The sequence below is a fragment of the Pantherophis guttatus genome, chromosome 6, assembly GCF_059756535.1.
Source record: "Pantherophis guttatus breed Tessera chromosome 6, ASM5975653v1, whole genome shotgun sequence".
NCBI classification, from domain to species: domain Eukaryota; kingdom Metazoa; phylum Chordata; class Lepidosauria; order Squamata; family Colubridae; genus Pantherophis; species Pantherophis guttatus.
This window is the reverse complement of record NC_142068.1, coordinates 58,268,503-58,285,248: the sequence shown is the minus strand read 5'-3', so window position 1 is coordinate 58,285,248 and position 16,746 is coordinate 58,268,503. Positions and strand designations below refer to the sequence as shown.

General features: G+C 38.1%; 1 protein-coding gene across 4 annotated transcripts; it reads left to right on the top strand.

The window, feature by feature from the left end:
• The first annotated feature begins 222 nt into the window (after positions 1–222).
• On the top strand, positions 223–10,947 carry NSMCE4A (NSE4A component of SMC5/6 complex). 4 transcript variants are annotated; one of them, XM_034436367.3, is made up of 11 exons: positions 223–720; positions 1,414–1,494; positions 3,505–3,635; positions 4,716–4,867; positions 5,649–5,748; positions 6,865–6,955; positions 7,900–7,994; positions 8,912–8,960; positions 9,186–9,274; positions 9,769–9,857; positions 9,955–10,947. In XM_034436367.3, the coding sequence occupies exons 1-10, from the start codon at positions 663–665 to the stop codon at positions 9,832–9,834; spliced, it is 912 nt and encodes a 303-aa protein (XP_034292258.2). In that variant the 5' UTR covers positions 223–662; the 3' UTR covers positions 9,835–9,857; positions 9,955–10,947. The 4 variants fall into 4 exon arrangements, with proteins under 4 accessions (XP_034292258.2, XP_034292259.2, XP_087729090.1 ...); XM_034436368.3 differs by having other exon boundaries at positions 254–720; positions 9,769–9,852; XM_087872964.1 differs by having other exon boundaries at positions 697–942; positions 9,769–9,852.
• Positions 10,948–16,746: the final 5,799 nt, after the last annotated feature.

Here is a 16,746-nt window from a genome sequence, read left to right as displayed (position 1 = left end):
GTCATGTTTAGGTAGTGCATGTTGGAGGTGGTGACCCTTTTAGAGCCGTATGCAACGAAATTTCATTTTAATGCCGATTAGTGTACATTTAAAGCGACAATAAACGGTCTATTCTAGGGGTGGGCAAATGTGGCTCTTTTACAACCTGTGGACTTCAACTCCCAGAATCCCTGAGCCAGCTTGCTCAGCTGGCTCAGGGATTCTGGGAGTTGAAGTCCACAGGTTGTAAAAGAGCCACATTTGCCCACCCCTCCATTCCATTTCCATTCCTATTCCATTCTAACTGAAGACGGCGACATGATTCCGCCTCGTTCTAAAATCTATTGTGACAACAGCGACTTCCCTCTTGGCGTTGAGAGTTCTCTCTTCGTTATTTATCTCTATGTTCGCAACGCCTCTTCCAGCCTCCTTTTCCCGGCGTTCAATGCGCGAGGAAGAACAGCTGGTGTGAGAGAGAGAGAGAGAGAGAGCGAGAGGGAGGGAAATAAGGGAGGGCGGAGTTCGAGGTTAGAGGCCCGGCCGGAACCGGGAGCGCTGCCTCATCTTGGCGCTCGCTGAGTTTCTAATGCCCTGCCGGGCTGTTCTAAAAACCGGGGATTGGGCCCCAAAGGGTCTGCCGGTTCCATTTCAAGGTGAAAACTTCCGGGGAGGAATTTGACGAAATGACGACGCGCCGCATTATCCGCCAACAGTACCGAGAACTAATTTCTACCGTTCAGCGTAAGTTCCTTCCTTCCCCATCACCCAATTAAGGAGAAAAATGGCGCGAAGTAATCCCGGTTGATCCAGGAAGCCGGTTTGGGTGGCCTTGGATCGGTCGCTGCCGCCCACCCCTGTCTCCATGGGGGCGGTGATGCGTGGGGATATAAAGAGGGAAGGGAGTGGCGCTGCAGGCTGTCGAGCTTGCTTGTTCTCTTGCAGGCGTTTCTTTACCCAAACTAGGTAACATCAGCAGTATTAGACTGATGTGTCTTAGGATCGGGCGAGACAGGGGTGCAGTACGTAGATATCTGCTCTTCTCCTGCTTCGGGATCCTTTTTCCTGTCGATGGGGAAGATGGATGGGGAGCATCTTTTCCGTCCCCACTTTGCTGTGGTTTGGAGGTGGTGGAGCTTGAGAGCTCGCGCCATTCTGAGATTCCTTTCCCAAACCTTCATTCTTCTAAATGAATGAAGTCTAAATGCCTCAGTTGGGGATGGGGTGTGTGTGTGTCACAATATTTATTTTTTTTAAAAAAACATATATAAAATGTATTCTAAATCTTAATTGGAATCTTTGGGCATCTTGTACTTCAAGAAGTGGAACTCTTATCTTGCAAATTGGTGTATATTCTGGTTTTAATGGGGTGAGCTTTTTGGTTTAGATATCTCAATGATTAAATATTGGTTTTGTTTTTTTTCCATGTTTTCCTAGAAAACCATGAGCTGATGCTGAGCACCAATAACGATAAATTGACAGAAGCTCTAGAAGATGCTGATAAACTGTTCTCTGGAGGTAAGATGAGAATTATCCCAAATATACTTCACAATTTTTCTTTCTAAATGATTTCTTTCTAAAAATTTCTAGAAGCTTCAAATAAAATAAAAAGGAAAGAATATGTGTTTCATTGCCACTTTTATTTAATACATTCAACTTATTCTGGTGAGGAAAATATAAATCATTTTGATTACAAATAGTAGCCATCTGTATTCTTCAGAAAGCTTGAAGAAGATTAATTTTCTATGGGCCTGAAGGAACTAGAAGAGGCCAGCAGAGAAGAAAATTATTTTATTTCTCTAAAATTATTTCCCTGTAATTAAAAGCAATTAAAAATGCAATCTCTTCTCTCTCCTCTCTTGTGGTTTCTTTCTTAATGATATGCTACTTTCTTTTTGATTGATAGGTATATGTCATTTTTATTAATACTTCATGTTTGGTGGGCAGTAAATGTTACATCAAGTGATATGAATATAAATGATAAAGTATGAAACTCAGCAGGAAGAATAGTTCTTATTGTTTTAAGTATCAACAGAAACCCATAGCATGCTTTTACAAGACAATAATGTAATAATGAACATACTAATCACACATATATTAAGCAAGCAATATGGTAAGTGATACAAATGAAAAAAAATGTTACAAGTAATATCAATAAAGACATACTGGTAATCTTTGTCGCCTTTTCAGTTATAAATGGCTACCTAGTTCTGATTGATAGTGGGCTTTGTTTTGGTCCCTTTTTTAATGACATTTAGTGCACTTTGGAGACAACTCTTGATTGGTAAACCTCAAAGCTTAAGCTTCAAGGAAGAACTTTTATTAATTTTCAGAATAAGTGAGGGTAAGGGAATTTAATCTTATTTCTTGTTGAAATCCAGTACTGTTTGGAGATAAATTGTCAAGAGATACAAATCTGTAATTTTTCAGAGGTGGTTGGGGCTCTGTGATTCTATCTCTTAATATTTATTTCATTTGGAGAAAAATGGCAGCTTCTAGTACACCTGCATGTTTTTGTTTTTTGCCAGTTAGCAACTGTGTTGCTAATAAAATATTATAAACACGATTGTGAAATGTAATTGTCATTCTTGACACTGCTCTTCATTGATTTACCTTGTTATCTTGAAAGGTTTAAAACTTAATTTCTGAAGTTTAGGAAATTTTTTTAAAAAATATAGAGCTTGGTGTTTGTGAATCTGAGGCCTGATTCTAAATTTATCCAAGATTTTTTAAACAAATCTTGTAAGGAGTCAATGCTGCATTGTCATTGCCACAATGTTCAATGTTTTTATACTCTTAAGCTGTTAGCATTATTAAAATAGTCACCAACTAAAATATGCAACTAGTTGACCCATACTAAATCAGTATTTTTTTTTACAGATTATTATCTGTATGTAGGTAGTCCTCAATTTACAACCATTCATTCAGTGACCATTCTAAGGTAGAAAAATATGACTTATGACTATTTTTTGTACTTAATACTTTTGTAGCACCTCCATAGTCATGTGATCCAAATTTGGATATTTGGCAACTGGCATGTATTTATGATAGTTGAGTATCCCGGGGGTCATGTGATCACAGTTTGTCATCTGAGGAGCAAAGTCAATGGTTAATCTTTAGAAGCAAAGGTTCACTTAACAACTGTTATTGACAACTACAGCGATTCATTTAAAAGCTGTGGCAAGAAAGGTCATAAAATGGCGCAAAACTTAACAACTGTCTTGCTTAACAACAAAAATTTCGAGCTCAATTGTCATATATCGAGGACTACCTATATTGCCTATTACCCTATTCTTTTATCAGATCATACAGCAAATAATTTGAATGCATATCTTGCTTAGAATTCTCTCCAAAAAATGCATTTTTCTTCTTCTAGCCCATCACATTGAATTGTTAACTTACTCTTATTTAGTTAACTTGCGATTCATGGAAACAAGCATTCATCAGAAACTGAATTTTAATGAAAATTATGTTCTTGCCTTCAATTCCCTTTGAATCTAGCAAAATATTTTTCTTCTTTCAAAACAGTGTCCTGGGCAAGAGAGGCCGCTTTGGATGCCCAGTTCCTAGTTTTGGCATCAAATCTAGGAAAAGAAAAAGCAAGCCAGTTACACTCAGATATGACAATATTTGATCCATCTGCATTTGCTGAAGATTTAGTAAGTTTGCAATGATGAAGTCTATAGTAATATAAGTCTTTTCTGTTTTATTAAATAGAATAGGGGAAACAATTTTTTTAGCAAAGCTAATAGCAATATTTAAAAGTATATGTAAATATTTCACTCATATAAGCTGAAATATAAATTTTAGAGTCTGAAATCAAAAAAAGTATGCAGTGCACTTGAGGTCCTTCAGTTCATGGGAACTAGACAGTTAGCTTGCTGTTGCATTAATCATATATTTTAATAGACGTTAGAACCCCATTGCTTCCTTTAAATGTAGGCTGTAACTCTTGGGCTGTCATGCTTTATAACCTCTTCTCTGGTTTTCTCACACTTACTTCAAATTAGTGAATTCTTGCAATATTGAAAATTAAACTATTTGGTACCAAAAATGTAGTGATCTAAAAAAAATTTTTATCCTGTAGAATTATTTTGCTGTACTGGATAGTTAGAATTGTAAGCCATGTGTCACAATTCATTTTTGCCCCATCATCAATCATGAACCAAAGAAAATTAAAAATTACTGCTCAGGTTTCTTTATATTTTCATTTTTTTAACCTGGCATCACAGACCAGGCTTGCTGGTAGTTTGGGTTTGGAAAAAAACATATTTGTCTGCTTGTCTTGTCTGAAATCACATATTATAGTAGTTAAGGCAATTCAAGTAGCTCTTTGTACCACTTCAAAGAAAGAAATGTGTGGCTCCACAATTTCAGTTATGTAAATAGTTCTGCATTTTTGGAGATGGTGGTGAGGGGAAAACGGTTGGTGCAAAGAGATAACATGCACCACATATTTCAAATGGAATTCCCTGTTTAAAAAAACTAGATAAATTAAGATATTGTAATTTCAGATCAAAGTTCTAAAACACTGTATTTTGAATTATTTACATATGCATTTAGTATCATTCAGTATAGATTTAGACATAAATCTTAACTCCATAAGCATAATATTACTAATACCTTCAAAATATTATGTACCTTAACATCATATTTGTTCTTGAATTAAATTCTAATTTCATATTGTTGTGTATTTTGTATAAAATGCAAATTGATACCATAATATATTTCTTCTACAGTTATCACTTATGGGTCTAAATCGTTTGGAAATAGAAGAAAGTGATAGTGAAGAAGAACAGGTTGCTAGTGGATTCTTACCTAATAATGCTTGGCATAAACTTGGTGAAGAAGCAAAAAAATACTTTAGGAGGGCACCAGTTTTCCATTTCATGTGAGTTTATTTATGGTATCCATCATTCAGTCTGGTGTGATAGCTTTCACAGGAATTATACTATAGATTTCTTGTTACTTGGGACTTGAATAACAATTAAAGAATCTTACACATTATAATTTGTCTACTGTTCTCTTTGAGCTTTGTTCTCAGCACTTTGGAAAGCCTTGCATATATTTTCTGGAAATTTTCTGCAATGCCTGAACACTTGTTGAAGTGAGCAAGATACCTAGCTTCTATGTTTTTATCTGATTGGACTTGTAAGATTTCTGCAGATAAAGAAACCAAAGACTTTTTATTATGTTGTCATTCTTAGCTTCCATGTGGCATACATCAAATGGGTTTGGGGCAAGAGGTTTCTTGATAGAAAATGCTGTTGACCCTAATTTATTCCATAATTGGAACAAGATATTCTTTCCAACAGTGCTTTAAAGGTGTTCTATAAATGTTTCCTTTTGTTGCTCTTAGGTAATAACGTTTTAAAATTTGAAATAAGAGCAAAAAATGTGTATAGTTGAGAGCAACCAGACTAGGATTTTGCATTCATATGTATTATTCCGACATGACTCTAACATCAAAACTTTATTAGGTCTGAAGGCATGAAACTGAAAGAAATTCTAATCTCTCAGCAATTCAAACACCAGGTTCTTTTTTTTTTGAGGCTTCTATTGCTACATCCTTCTAGTTTGTTAGCCATGTTTGCAAAATAGAATAACAGTGTTATGTCATCAAATTATTTGGAATGTTACATAAGGAATTGACAATGTTTTCGTTGTCTTAGGTTAGGCACATTTACTCCAGATCCTCCTGTTGAAAGGCCACGAATTGAAAGGCAACGAAAGAAGGCAACTTCAGATGGAAACAGAGCAATGCCTGCACAAGTGAGTTACATATGAGAAGTAAAGTCTAATGTTACTTTGGGGATGAGAAACTTCCAACTGAAATTGATAGCACAGTAACAGAAGAGGACACGTAGAATAGATTTTTTGTTTTAACAAAGCTTTACAATGAACAATGATTTTCCTGCAGATGTTGGTTCTGACTGTCAGGGTTCCAAGTAACACCCCCAATGAAAGCAGATGTTTGGTTCTACTGTCAGGGTTCCAAGTAACATCCCCAACGAAATCAAACTCCGACGCTTGAAGTTCCTCAAAGCTAACTTTTATTAGAGATGTCATATTGGCACATCTGGGAAAACCCGAATCTGAAAGCGTCCGGGTTTTCCTCATCCACAAGAAAGTTCAAGACCTTGCCCACATCTCCCACATGTCCACACAGCTTCAATCAGTTCTTTCCTGAACAGAAGACATCTTCCAATTTCTTCTTTGTACAGCTGCCAGACACCATGGCCTTGAACTTCTCTTAGAGAAGTTTGTTATGGCTATCTCTACTTCACTCATGCATCCCCCCCTCCCAACTTCCCACGGTATGATTGTGGCAGGCCTGGATCCTCAAGGCACACAGATAATATGGCTTCCAGACATGACACTGACTTCTACTGAAGGAGGGTGTGATATTTGCCCAATAAGCTTCTAATATACATACATGGAAAAAAATATACTTTTGAAGAAGCTGATTCTTTATTGTAATTTGTAAATGGTACATAAAACTTTTAAGTTAACTTTAAAAGCTTATTCTTCATATCAGTAGAATTATTTGAGGTCAGTTCTATTTTTGCACATTCTCCTATCTGTTAGATAGGAGAATGTTTGCATACATCACATATCTATTAGGAAACAGAAAGAAAATGTTTACCTCATCTTCAGATATTTACTCTCTTAAAAAATACATTTCATTTGTCCCTGAAATCAAGTTTACATTTATGAAAGTATTGCTGATTATGAGGCACCATAATAAAGTATGCTTTAAGGAAAACTGTAATATTTTAAAAAGAAATTAATCTAAGAATATTATAATGGAAGGGGAAGACTGCTGTAACATTGTCATAAAATATAGCTATATTGACAATAGCTTGTTAAATTAATTCCTTTTTTTAGTTAAAGAAAATGGAAGAATCTCATCAAGAAGCTACTGAAAAGGAAGTAGAAAGGATTTTGGGATTCTTACAAGCCTATTACGCAGAAGAGCGTAAGTTAATGGAATTCAGCATTCACACAGTTTCCTCTTTTCTTTAAGTATTGTTATGGTGGCTAGGATACGAAGAGTATAAAATCAAGGATGCTATGTCAGAACAAAAATATTTGAGCAGAAAAGTTCAGTTGAAGTTATAAAGAGGTTGTAAGCTTCAAACATTTAGCTGTATATATATGTATGTGTGTGTGTGTGTGTGTGTGTGTGTGTGTGTGTGTGTGTGTGTGTGTGTGTATAGATATATAGATATATATTTCTCTTTAGCCAGGTTCTACCTACGTAAACCAAGATATTATGCAGCCCTAGTTCAATGAAATCACAATTCACTAGTTTTGGGGGTTTTCTTTTTCTTTTTCTTTTTTTCTTCTGGCAGCCAGCAGACCCTTTGCTGCCCATTGGGAGACTGCTGGCTGCCAGAAGGAAAAAAAAAGCCCAAAAACTAGTGAATTGTGATTTCACTGAACTAGGGCTGCATAATACCTTGGTTTACGTAGGTAGAACTTGGCTAAAGAGAAATACACATAAAACCTACGAAAAAGAAACACACACACACACACACACAGGCAATTAGCTTAATTTTCATGGTGATATTTGTACTGGAAATGCTCAATTATATTAATTTGGCTCCATAATTACATATTTCTCAATCTGATGTTATGATAATACTTTTGTGTAGGAAGAATCATTCAGACAGCATATATCTAGGATTTGTTAAGAAAATTCAGTTTACATTTCTCATTCTGCTGCAGACCATGATTAGATCTGCCTTTAAATTGAAAAAAAAGGAATAGTGAAAAATATTAAATGTGGGTTTAGGAATTTTTTTTCATTCATAGATGAATGATAGTTAAATGATGTTGAACACAGAAAGCAAACTAGAAATAGGCTGAATAGCTAAATGAATGTATCAATATTAAAATTATGTTGTTTTTACATTATAGCTTCTACACCAATATCCTTCCTTGAGTTTGTGACAGACCCAAATTCTTTTTCACGAACTGTGGAAAACATGTTTCATGTCTCATTCTTAATAAGGGTAAGGAAAAACATTTTTTTTTTTAAATTTGATTTATATGCCGCCCTTCTCCAGAGACTCAGGGTGGCTTACAATGCGCTAAGCAATAGCCTTCATTCTTTTGTATATTTATACAAAGTCTGCTTATTGCCCCCACAACTGGGTCCTCAATTTACCTACCTTAGAAAGGATGGAAGGCTGAGTCAATCTTGAGCCTTGGCGAGATTCGAACCTGCAGTAATTGCAGGCAGCTGGTCTTAATAACCAGCTTAATAACAGGGTGCCTTAGACCACTGTACTACCAAGGCTCTTTGCTCCTTTAATTTGCTCCCTTAATTACAAAAAACAAATGTATTGTGCCACAAATCTATGCACAAGATTTGAACCATCCATGTTGGAGGGTTGCTAGTTGACTAATTCTTTTCATCTCTTATGTAATAGAAATAATTTGATGTATGTTTATAATTTACTAACCTCCCTTTTATAAACCAGATTTCTTTCCAGTTTGACAGTGGTAATAAATTGATTTTGAAACAAGCTTGATAATTATAAACAATATGGTATGATATTTAGACACTTGAAATATGGATCATGCTTTGTTTTTGTTAAAAAATCTGATTGGGTTTTTTCTTACTGGAAATAAGTTGGTTTTAAGTCCTACATCTATCTACTGTTTAAAAGATTAAAACTGGAAAACTAATTCTTGAATGACTGGGTTTGCTTTTTGTACTAAACCATAACTGAACCGTGGTTTATTTCATATAACAATGTAATCATACAATTCATTTAATCAAAGTCAAGCAACTAATATGTGGCTAAATTTGTTTATCATTCTTATCGCTGTTGAGCGTTCAGCCCAGTAAATGTATTTCAGATTTCATAACCTGTTTCTGACAGATTTGCTATCTTGGGGATAAATTGAACTTTTTTTTTCCTAGGATGGACTTGCAAGAATAAAACTGGATCAAGATAAGCTTCCTATAATAGGTAATGTCCCTTGGGTCCCTTGGGAGTTGGGCAGCATAGAAATATGATTAATTAAATTAATTAAATTAAATTAATATTGCAATATTTCTAATACTAGGAGTTGTTTTAAACAAATGTCTTTGTCTCTTAATTTGACATATACTTGAGTTTATATTGTTTTAGAGAAATTGCATTTTCATTTCTTTAAATAAAAACATGTGTCCCAAAAATAAAATATTTTGCTAGAACCTTTACGTCCACAAGGAGTAGAAAATTATGAGGATACTCAAGCACGGAAGCAAGCCGTCATATCAATGAGCTATCAAGACTGGATGGTATAGTTAAATATTTTATTTCCAGAAGTTATTTTAAATATTCCTGTACTGCATTTCTGTATCTAAAATGCTATAACTAAGATTAGCATACCTATATTATTTAGATCTTAAAAATATGGAAAGGCAAGGTCCTGGTTCTGTAAATTTGGAAGGGGAAAAATATATATTCTTCCTTCAATGTGTATCTGTCTGTCTGTCTGTCAGTCTGTATAATAAGACAGACTGTTGATCAAAGTAGCAATGCATTTCATTCATGTATTCTGTAGTTTCCCATCTTAAAAAAAATTGCAGCACATATCCAGAATTTAGATTGTAAAAGTATTGTAAAAATAAATGCTAATCAGAAGTTCTGTTAACTTGTAATATACATAACTTTGCATTTAACAGCTTAATATTTTAACTAGTGGTGGCTGAAAAGGTAGATATGGTTCTTAATGCACATTTTATTTATAATACTATAGATTAAAAGACATAAATTTTTTATTTTCACATAGAATATTGTGGAGATATTTGAAATTTCGGAGCCAATGATTCCACCTCTTTCACAGCCACAGAAATGAGATGAAGCTGATCTGAATGTAAGGTACTATTTTTATTTTATTTAATATCATTTTTGTTGTTGATATTCAAGCACAATAAATGTTAGTTGGGCTAACTTGAATTCTATCTATCTTTTGCAGATTTCAATCTCATTCTTTTATACAGGTATCTATAGTTCTGTAAGAACCAGCCTGATCTTGGATGGAAATGAGCTAAACTTTCCTGTTTTAAGTATTGCATATTTGCTTGAATAAGAGGAGTGCCTGCAGGTTTTCTAAATAACAATGTTGTATTTTACAACATATTGTACATTATTTATTTGCTGTAACAGCAAATTAGTCTCGTTGTAGCTTTTATATTCTGAATGTGCTTTGTCTTATTACACATTCATTTGGTCAACATTATGTTGTTTCAATTTGTATTTCACTTTTTCATAAAGCAAAAAGTTAACTAACAATACCAACAAAATACGATACATCTCAGTAACAGAAGACATTTGATAGTCTTCAGACATGGAAAGAGTTCCCAAGGGAGTTTGCTCTGTATTTTTGGAGTGATGCAGAACATGTCTTCTTTTATGTGCCTGAAAAAGACTGCTTTAAGGATCCTTTTCTATTAATCTTTAATGTCCAAGGAGATTCATATTGAGAGACGTAGATAGTTGTGCTTAAAAAACCATTTAAATGTTAAAGGATGGTACACTCTCAATTCCTTTATGTTGCAGCAGTATGTCTTAATTATATCTTAGTTTAGGAGAATATGCACTTTTATAGATCTTATTTATAGTTCCATAGATTTTGAACCTCATTATTTGTGAATGATGATGTAGAGAAGAAAAATGGGGAGTGGAAATGCAAGACCAAGAAGAAAGGCTGAGAAGAAAAGTGCATCAGGCTCTCTACATCATAGAATGTACTTACCTAGTTGAAATATTTTGTTTTCCTCCATCATACCATTTGGGTGTAATTCTGCATTTAACATAAGCACTCAAATGTTTATGGTGAAAAGAAGGATGAAGTAGAATGTCTTTGAGAAATGGCTTATAAGAACAAAGTAACTTGTGGATGTCCATATTATTAAAACTTCAACAGAAACAACAATTTGGAATTAAAGACTTTGATACACTTTTGCAATGGGCTGTGTGTTCAAGATTAATAATTTCAAATGTTTCTATAGTCATTTTTAGTTGCGTAAGCAACTTGTTAACCTTTACAGAATAATGAATATAAATATTAAATATAGATCATAACATGGAAACTTTGGCTTTGAAAATACTATTTTTTGGACTAAAGGTGCAGTCTAGTAGATGCTGGGAAGCTGCCCTGCACCTTATAAATTACTCCTTTGTAAGTATTTTCTTGGAAAGTTGCATGCGATAACAAAGTGTAGTGGTATTATAGCTGATACAAAAAATAGGTGAAGCTGGATTAGTTGTTAATTTATAAAATTCTATGGTGTTCCTCCATTCCTAGCATATATTGTTCCATCACTAGATTTCTAATATGCATATGGGCATCATACAAATCATACATAATATAAATGCACTAAGGAGATTTGTTTTTGAAGCCAAATGAGCAGATTTTAGACAATTATAGTCGGACTGCATTAATGTCAGAGAACATGCAGTCTTGTCAAACTAATTTTAGGGGCCAGTTTTAGTTTGCAAACCTTGCTGGCAAAGTCCTGTGAATTGTTGATGTGATGGCTGGTGTTGCTGATCAGAAGAGCTGATTAGGTGGTTAGATATTTTGCAGCGTTGTAGGTGACGGAGTTGATGCTGCTGACAATCCATCCAGTCGGAGCTGAAGAAGCTTCTTGGATGAGAAGTGAAACATTTTCAGAGAAAAACAAGAGTCCAGTTGCCCCTTGAAAAAATACCTTTGGATCATATACTGCTGTTTTTTAATGAATATAGATTGTCCTCAATTTATGACTAATTGAGCAAGGAATTACGATCGTAAGTTGTACCAGTCATTAAGTAGGTCATCACGTGATCATGCCTGATTTTACAACCTTTTTTGCATGGTCTTTAAGTGAATGGTCTTTATTTTGCTGGAAACTGGAAGTAAACACCAGTTAACAGCAAAAAATGTAAACTGGTCATAAGTGGGGTTCTGCAAACAGCTGTAAATGCAGGCCAATTGCCATGCACCCAAAATAACCTGGGGGATGGGGCAGTCAGAACTTTGAATCGGATTGTAAATACCTTTGGGAGTGGAGCCTGTAAACTTTGGTTGTAAGTCAAGGACTACTTGTAATGTGCCAGGTTAGGTGGTATATACATTTCATCTCAGTCTTTAGTATAGATGTTACAATATGATTGATGCCAGCATCTTATGAATTCAAAGTACAAAGTATATTTCATCGCCTTTTGTAAATGTTGAACACATGTCTTAAATAACTTACTCTGAATCTGCAACGTTATTTCTTCACATCTAGAAAAGTATTCCACACCTATGAGTGGAACAATTTAAATAAGGACTAAATAGTGGATTAACTAAAGGCAATCAGCAACTTGATGGCACATAATCAAAAAACCAGTAATTATTGAAGTACAAGTAGCCTTCACTTGATGCCAAGTGACCCGGTTGTTAAGTGAAATGTCACGTGATTGCTCAACTTAGGGAGAGCAGTTCTGGGAATCTTTGAATGAATCCACATGGTCGTTAAGCAAGTACTCACCTGGCTTCTTAGAAGAAGGTATGGGACTGCGTCCAATTCTTTCCAGCAACCTCTCCCTCTCCATCTCCCTACTTTTGGCTTCCTTCTGATCCACCAATTACCCTGTGCCCTGGCCAGTGGCTGCACTGCCCACCACTACCACCTGGGTCCTTTTGTGTGCTGGCCAGGGTTTCCTTTCATAACTGGTGCAGCCAGGACTGCCATTTGGACAGCTCCTTTTTGCTGACTGTTTTGTGAAAGGAGGACCTGAAATGAGGTCCTAATCAGTAGTTTGATGTGGCACAGCACACACCTGCCCATAGTTCTTACCTGGTGGACTATACTACCTTCAGGGATCCCTAATCCCCGGGCCACTCATACAAATGAAGTTGTGTGTGCTTGCATGTACATGCCTACCACTCTCAGAACCAACCCTTCCGCCACCCCCGCCGGCCCACCAAGCTGGAAAGATTGGGGATCGCTGGTCTATTGGACATTTCCACAGCATCTCCCCTTGCGTGTTCAGGATGATGAACCTAGTGGAAGGGAGGGAGGCAAAGAGAACAAAGGTCCACTGCAGTTGTAAACATGACAGGACTGAATTTTCACATGACCTTGGGCAACCGCAAAGGCCAGAAGCTAGAGGTCTGCTCATAAGGCATTTTGTTCAGCGCCATCATAACTGAATACATGCTGAATGAAAGGTGGTTAAGCAAGGACTACCTGTATTTCTCATTCTCTTTGTGTCTGTAATTGCATTCTGATTGCATTCTATGACAAAATGAGAATATGTACTTCTGATCTGGCCATGTCCAGCTTCTGCAGCATGTCTTGGAAGTAGATATGCTGTCACTTTTTGTGCTTAATAAAAATTAACAGAACACATAGGAGTCTGAGTGTCGGGTTCAAATTATATGAATACTAATGCATTCAGAAAAGAATAGATGCAAAAAAATCAGCTCACTATGCACACATAACATATATGTATATAGCAAGAAAAATAATGATTTGGGAAATGGGAAATCATTTGGGAAAAATGTGCAATTCCCAAGCCCCCGACACAAACGTAAGGTTTTCTAGTTTCTTGCTTTTCATTGCTTTTACATGAACATATCTCTGAAAGGATGGGGGAAAAAAATTTGGTAGAAATCAACCAGACAGTGCCATTTATTATGATTTATTGCTGCTATACTGAAATGGATAATATTGTTAAATTTAAAACAGTAGCAGCACATACAGTCAGGTCCAGAAATATTGGGACATCGACACAATTCTAACATCTTTGGCTCTATACACCACCACAATGGAGTTGGAATGAAACAAACAAACACAATGTGCTTTAACTGCAGACTGTCAGCTTTAATTTGAGGGTATGTACATCCAACTCAGGTGAACGGTGTAGGACTTACAGCAGTTTGCATATGTGCCTCCCACTTGTTAAAAGACCAAAGGTAATGGGACAATTGGCTTCTCAGCTGTTCCATGGCCAGGTGTGTGATATTCCCTCATTACCCCAATTACAATGTGCAGATAAAAGGCCCAGAGTTCATTTCAAGTGTGCTATTTGCATTTGGAATCTGTTGCTGTCAACTCAAGATGAGATCCAAAGAGCTGTCACTATCAGTGAAGCAAGCCATCATTAGGCTGAAGAAACAAAACAAACCCATCAGAGAGATAGCAAGAACATTAGGCATGGCCAAAACAACTGTTTGGAACATTCTCAAAAAGAAGGTGAGCTCAGCAACACCAAAAGACCCGGGAGACCACGTAAAACAACTGTGGTGGATGACCGAAGAATTCTTTCCCTGGTGAAGAAAACACCCTTCACAACAGTTGGCCAGATCAAGAACACTCTCCAGGAGGTAGGTGTATGTGTGTCAAAGTCAACAATTAAGAGGACTTCACCAGAGTGAATACAGAGGGCTCACCACAAGATGTAAACCATTGGTGAGTCTCAAAAATGAGAAGGCCAGATTAGACTTTGCCAAACAACATATAACAAAGCCTTCACAGTTCTGGAACAAGATCCTATGGACAGATGAGACCAAGATCAACTTGTACCAGAGTGATGGGAAGAGAAGAGCATGGAGAAGGAAAGGAACTGCTCATGATCCTAAGCATACCACCTCATCAGTGAAGCGTGGTGGTAGTGTCATGGCGTGGGCATGTATGGCTGCCAATGGAACTGGTTCTCTTGTATTTATTGATGATGTGACTGCTGACAAAAGCAGCAGGATGAATTCTAAAGTGTTTCGGGCAATATTATCTGCTCACATTCAGCCAAATGCTGCAGAACTCATTGGACGGCGCTTCACAGTGCAGATGGACAATGACTCAAAGCATACTGCAAAAGCAACCAAAGAGTTTTTGAAGGGACAGAAGTGGAATGTTATGCAATGGCCAAGTCAATCACCTGACCTGAATCCCATTGAGCATGCATTTCACTTGCTGAAGACAAAACTGAAGGGAAAATGCCCCAAGAACAAGCAGGAATGGAAGACAGTTGCAGTAGAGGCCTGGCAGAGCATCACCAGAGATGAAACCCAGCGTCTGGTGATGTCTATGCGTTCCAGACTTCAGGCTGTTTAGTTTAGTTTATTTGATTTGTAGTTTATTTGATTTGTATACCGCCCTACTCCCGAAGGACTCAGGGCGGTGAACAGCCAAACAATAAAATACATAGATACAAAAAATTTAAAAACCAGATAAAATCAAATTAAATCATTTTGGCCCAGACAGATTAAAACAACCCGATAATTTAAAAACAGATTAAAATTTACATATTTAAAAAAGGGAAGAGATTAGGCCAAGCCCGCCTGATAGAATAAAAAGGTCTTCACAGCGCGGCGGAAGGTGCGCAGATCCGGGATCCTCTGTATCTCCGGGGGGAGCTCATTCCAGACGGTAGGTGCCCCCACAGAGAAGGCTCTCCCCCTAGGGGCCGCCAGTCGACACTGTTTGGCTGACGGCACCCGGAGGAGTCCCTCTCTATGAGAGCGTACTGGCCGGCGGGAGGCTATTGGTGGTAGTAGGCGGTCCCGTAGATAACCAGGTCCTAAGCCATGGAGCGCTTTAAAGGTGGTAACCAAAACTTGAAGCGCACCCGGAAGACCACCGGGAGCCAGTGCAGCTCGCGCAGGAGAGGTGTTACATGGGAGCGCCATGTCGCTCCCATTACCACCCGCGCGGCCACACTCAGCGCCAGTTGGAGCCTCCGGGTGCTCCTCAAGGGGAGCCCCATGTAGAGAGCATTGCAATAGTCCAGGCGGGAGATGACGAGGGCATGAGTGACCGTGTGTAATGAGTCCCGATCCAGAAAGGGACGCAACTGGCGAATCAGGCGAACCTGATGAAAAATCCTCCCGGCCATGGCCGTCAAGTGCTCTTCTAAAGACAGCCGTAAATCCAGGAGGACGCCCAAGTTGCGATCCCTCTCCGTGGAGGCCAATGATTCGCCAATAGTCACTGATGGCGTCAACTGACTATATTGGGATGTCGGAAACCACAGCCACTCGGTCTTGGATGGGTTGAGCCTGAGCCTGTTCCTCTCCATCCAGATCCGTATGGCCTCCAGGCACCAGGACATCACTTCAAGGGCATCGTTGGGGTGATCCGGGGTGGAGATGTACAGCTGGGTGTCGTCAGCGTACTGATGGTACTCCACCCTGAAACCACGGATGATCTCGCCCAGCGGCTTCACATAAATGTTGAACAGGAGAGGCGAGAGGACCGACCCTTGCAGCACCCCACATATTAGGGGCTTCGGGGTCGACCTCTGTCCCTCTGTCAACACAGACTGCAACCGGTCAGAGAAAAAGGAGGAGAACCATCGCAACACAGTGCCTCCCACCCCTAACTCTTCCAACCAGTGCAGCATGATACCATGGTCGATGGTATCAAAAGCCGCTGAGAGATCTAACAGGACCAGGACAGAGGAACACCCCCTGTCCCGAGCCCTCCAGAGATCATCAACCAACGTGACCAATGCCATTTCCTTGCTGTACCCGGGCCTGAAGCCCGACTGGAACGGATCCAGATATGTCATTTCATCCAGGTGCTGGGGGAGCTGTTGCGCAACCACACTCTCAACAACCTTCGCCACAAAACGAAGGTTGGAAACCGGACGATAATTTACCAACATTGCCAGGTCCAGGGAAGGCTTCTTGAGGAGAGGCCTCACCACCGCCTCTTTCAAGGCGGCAGGAAAGACACCCTCACCCAACGAAGCATTTATAATCCCCTGGAACCAGCCTCATGTCACCTCCCGAGAA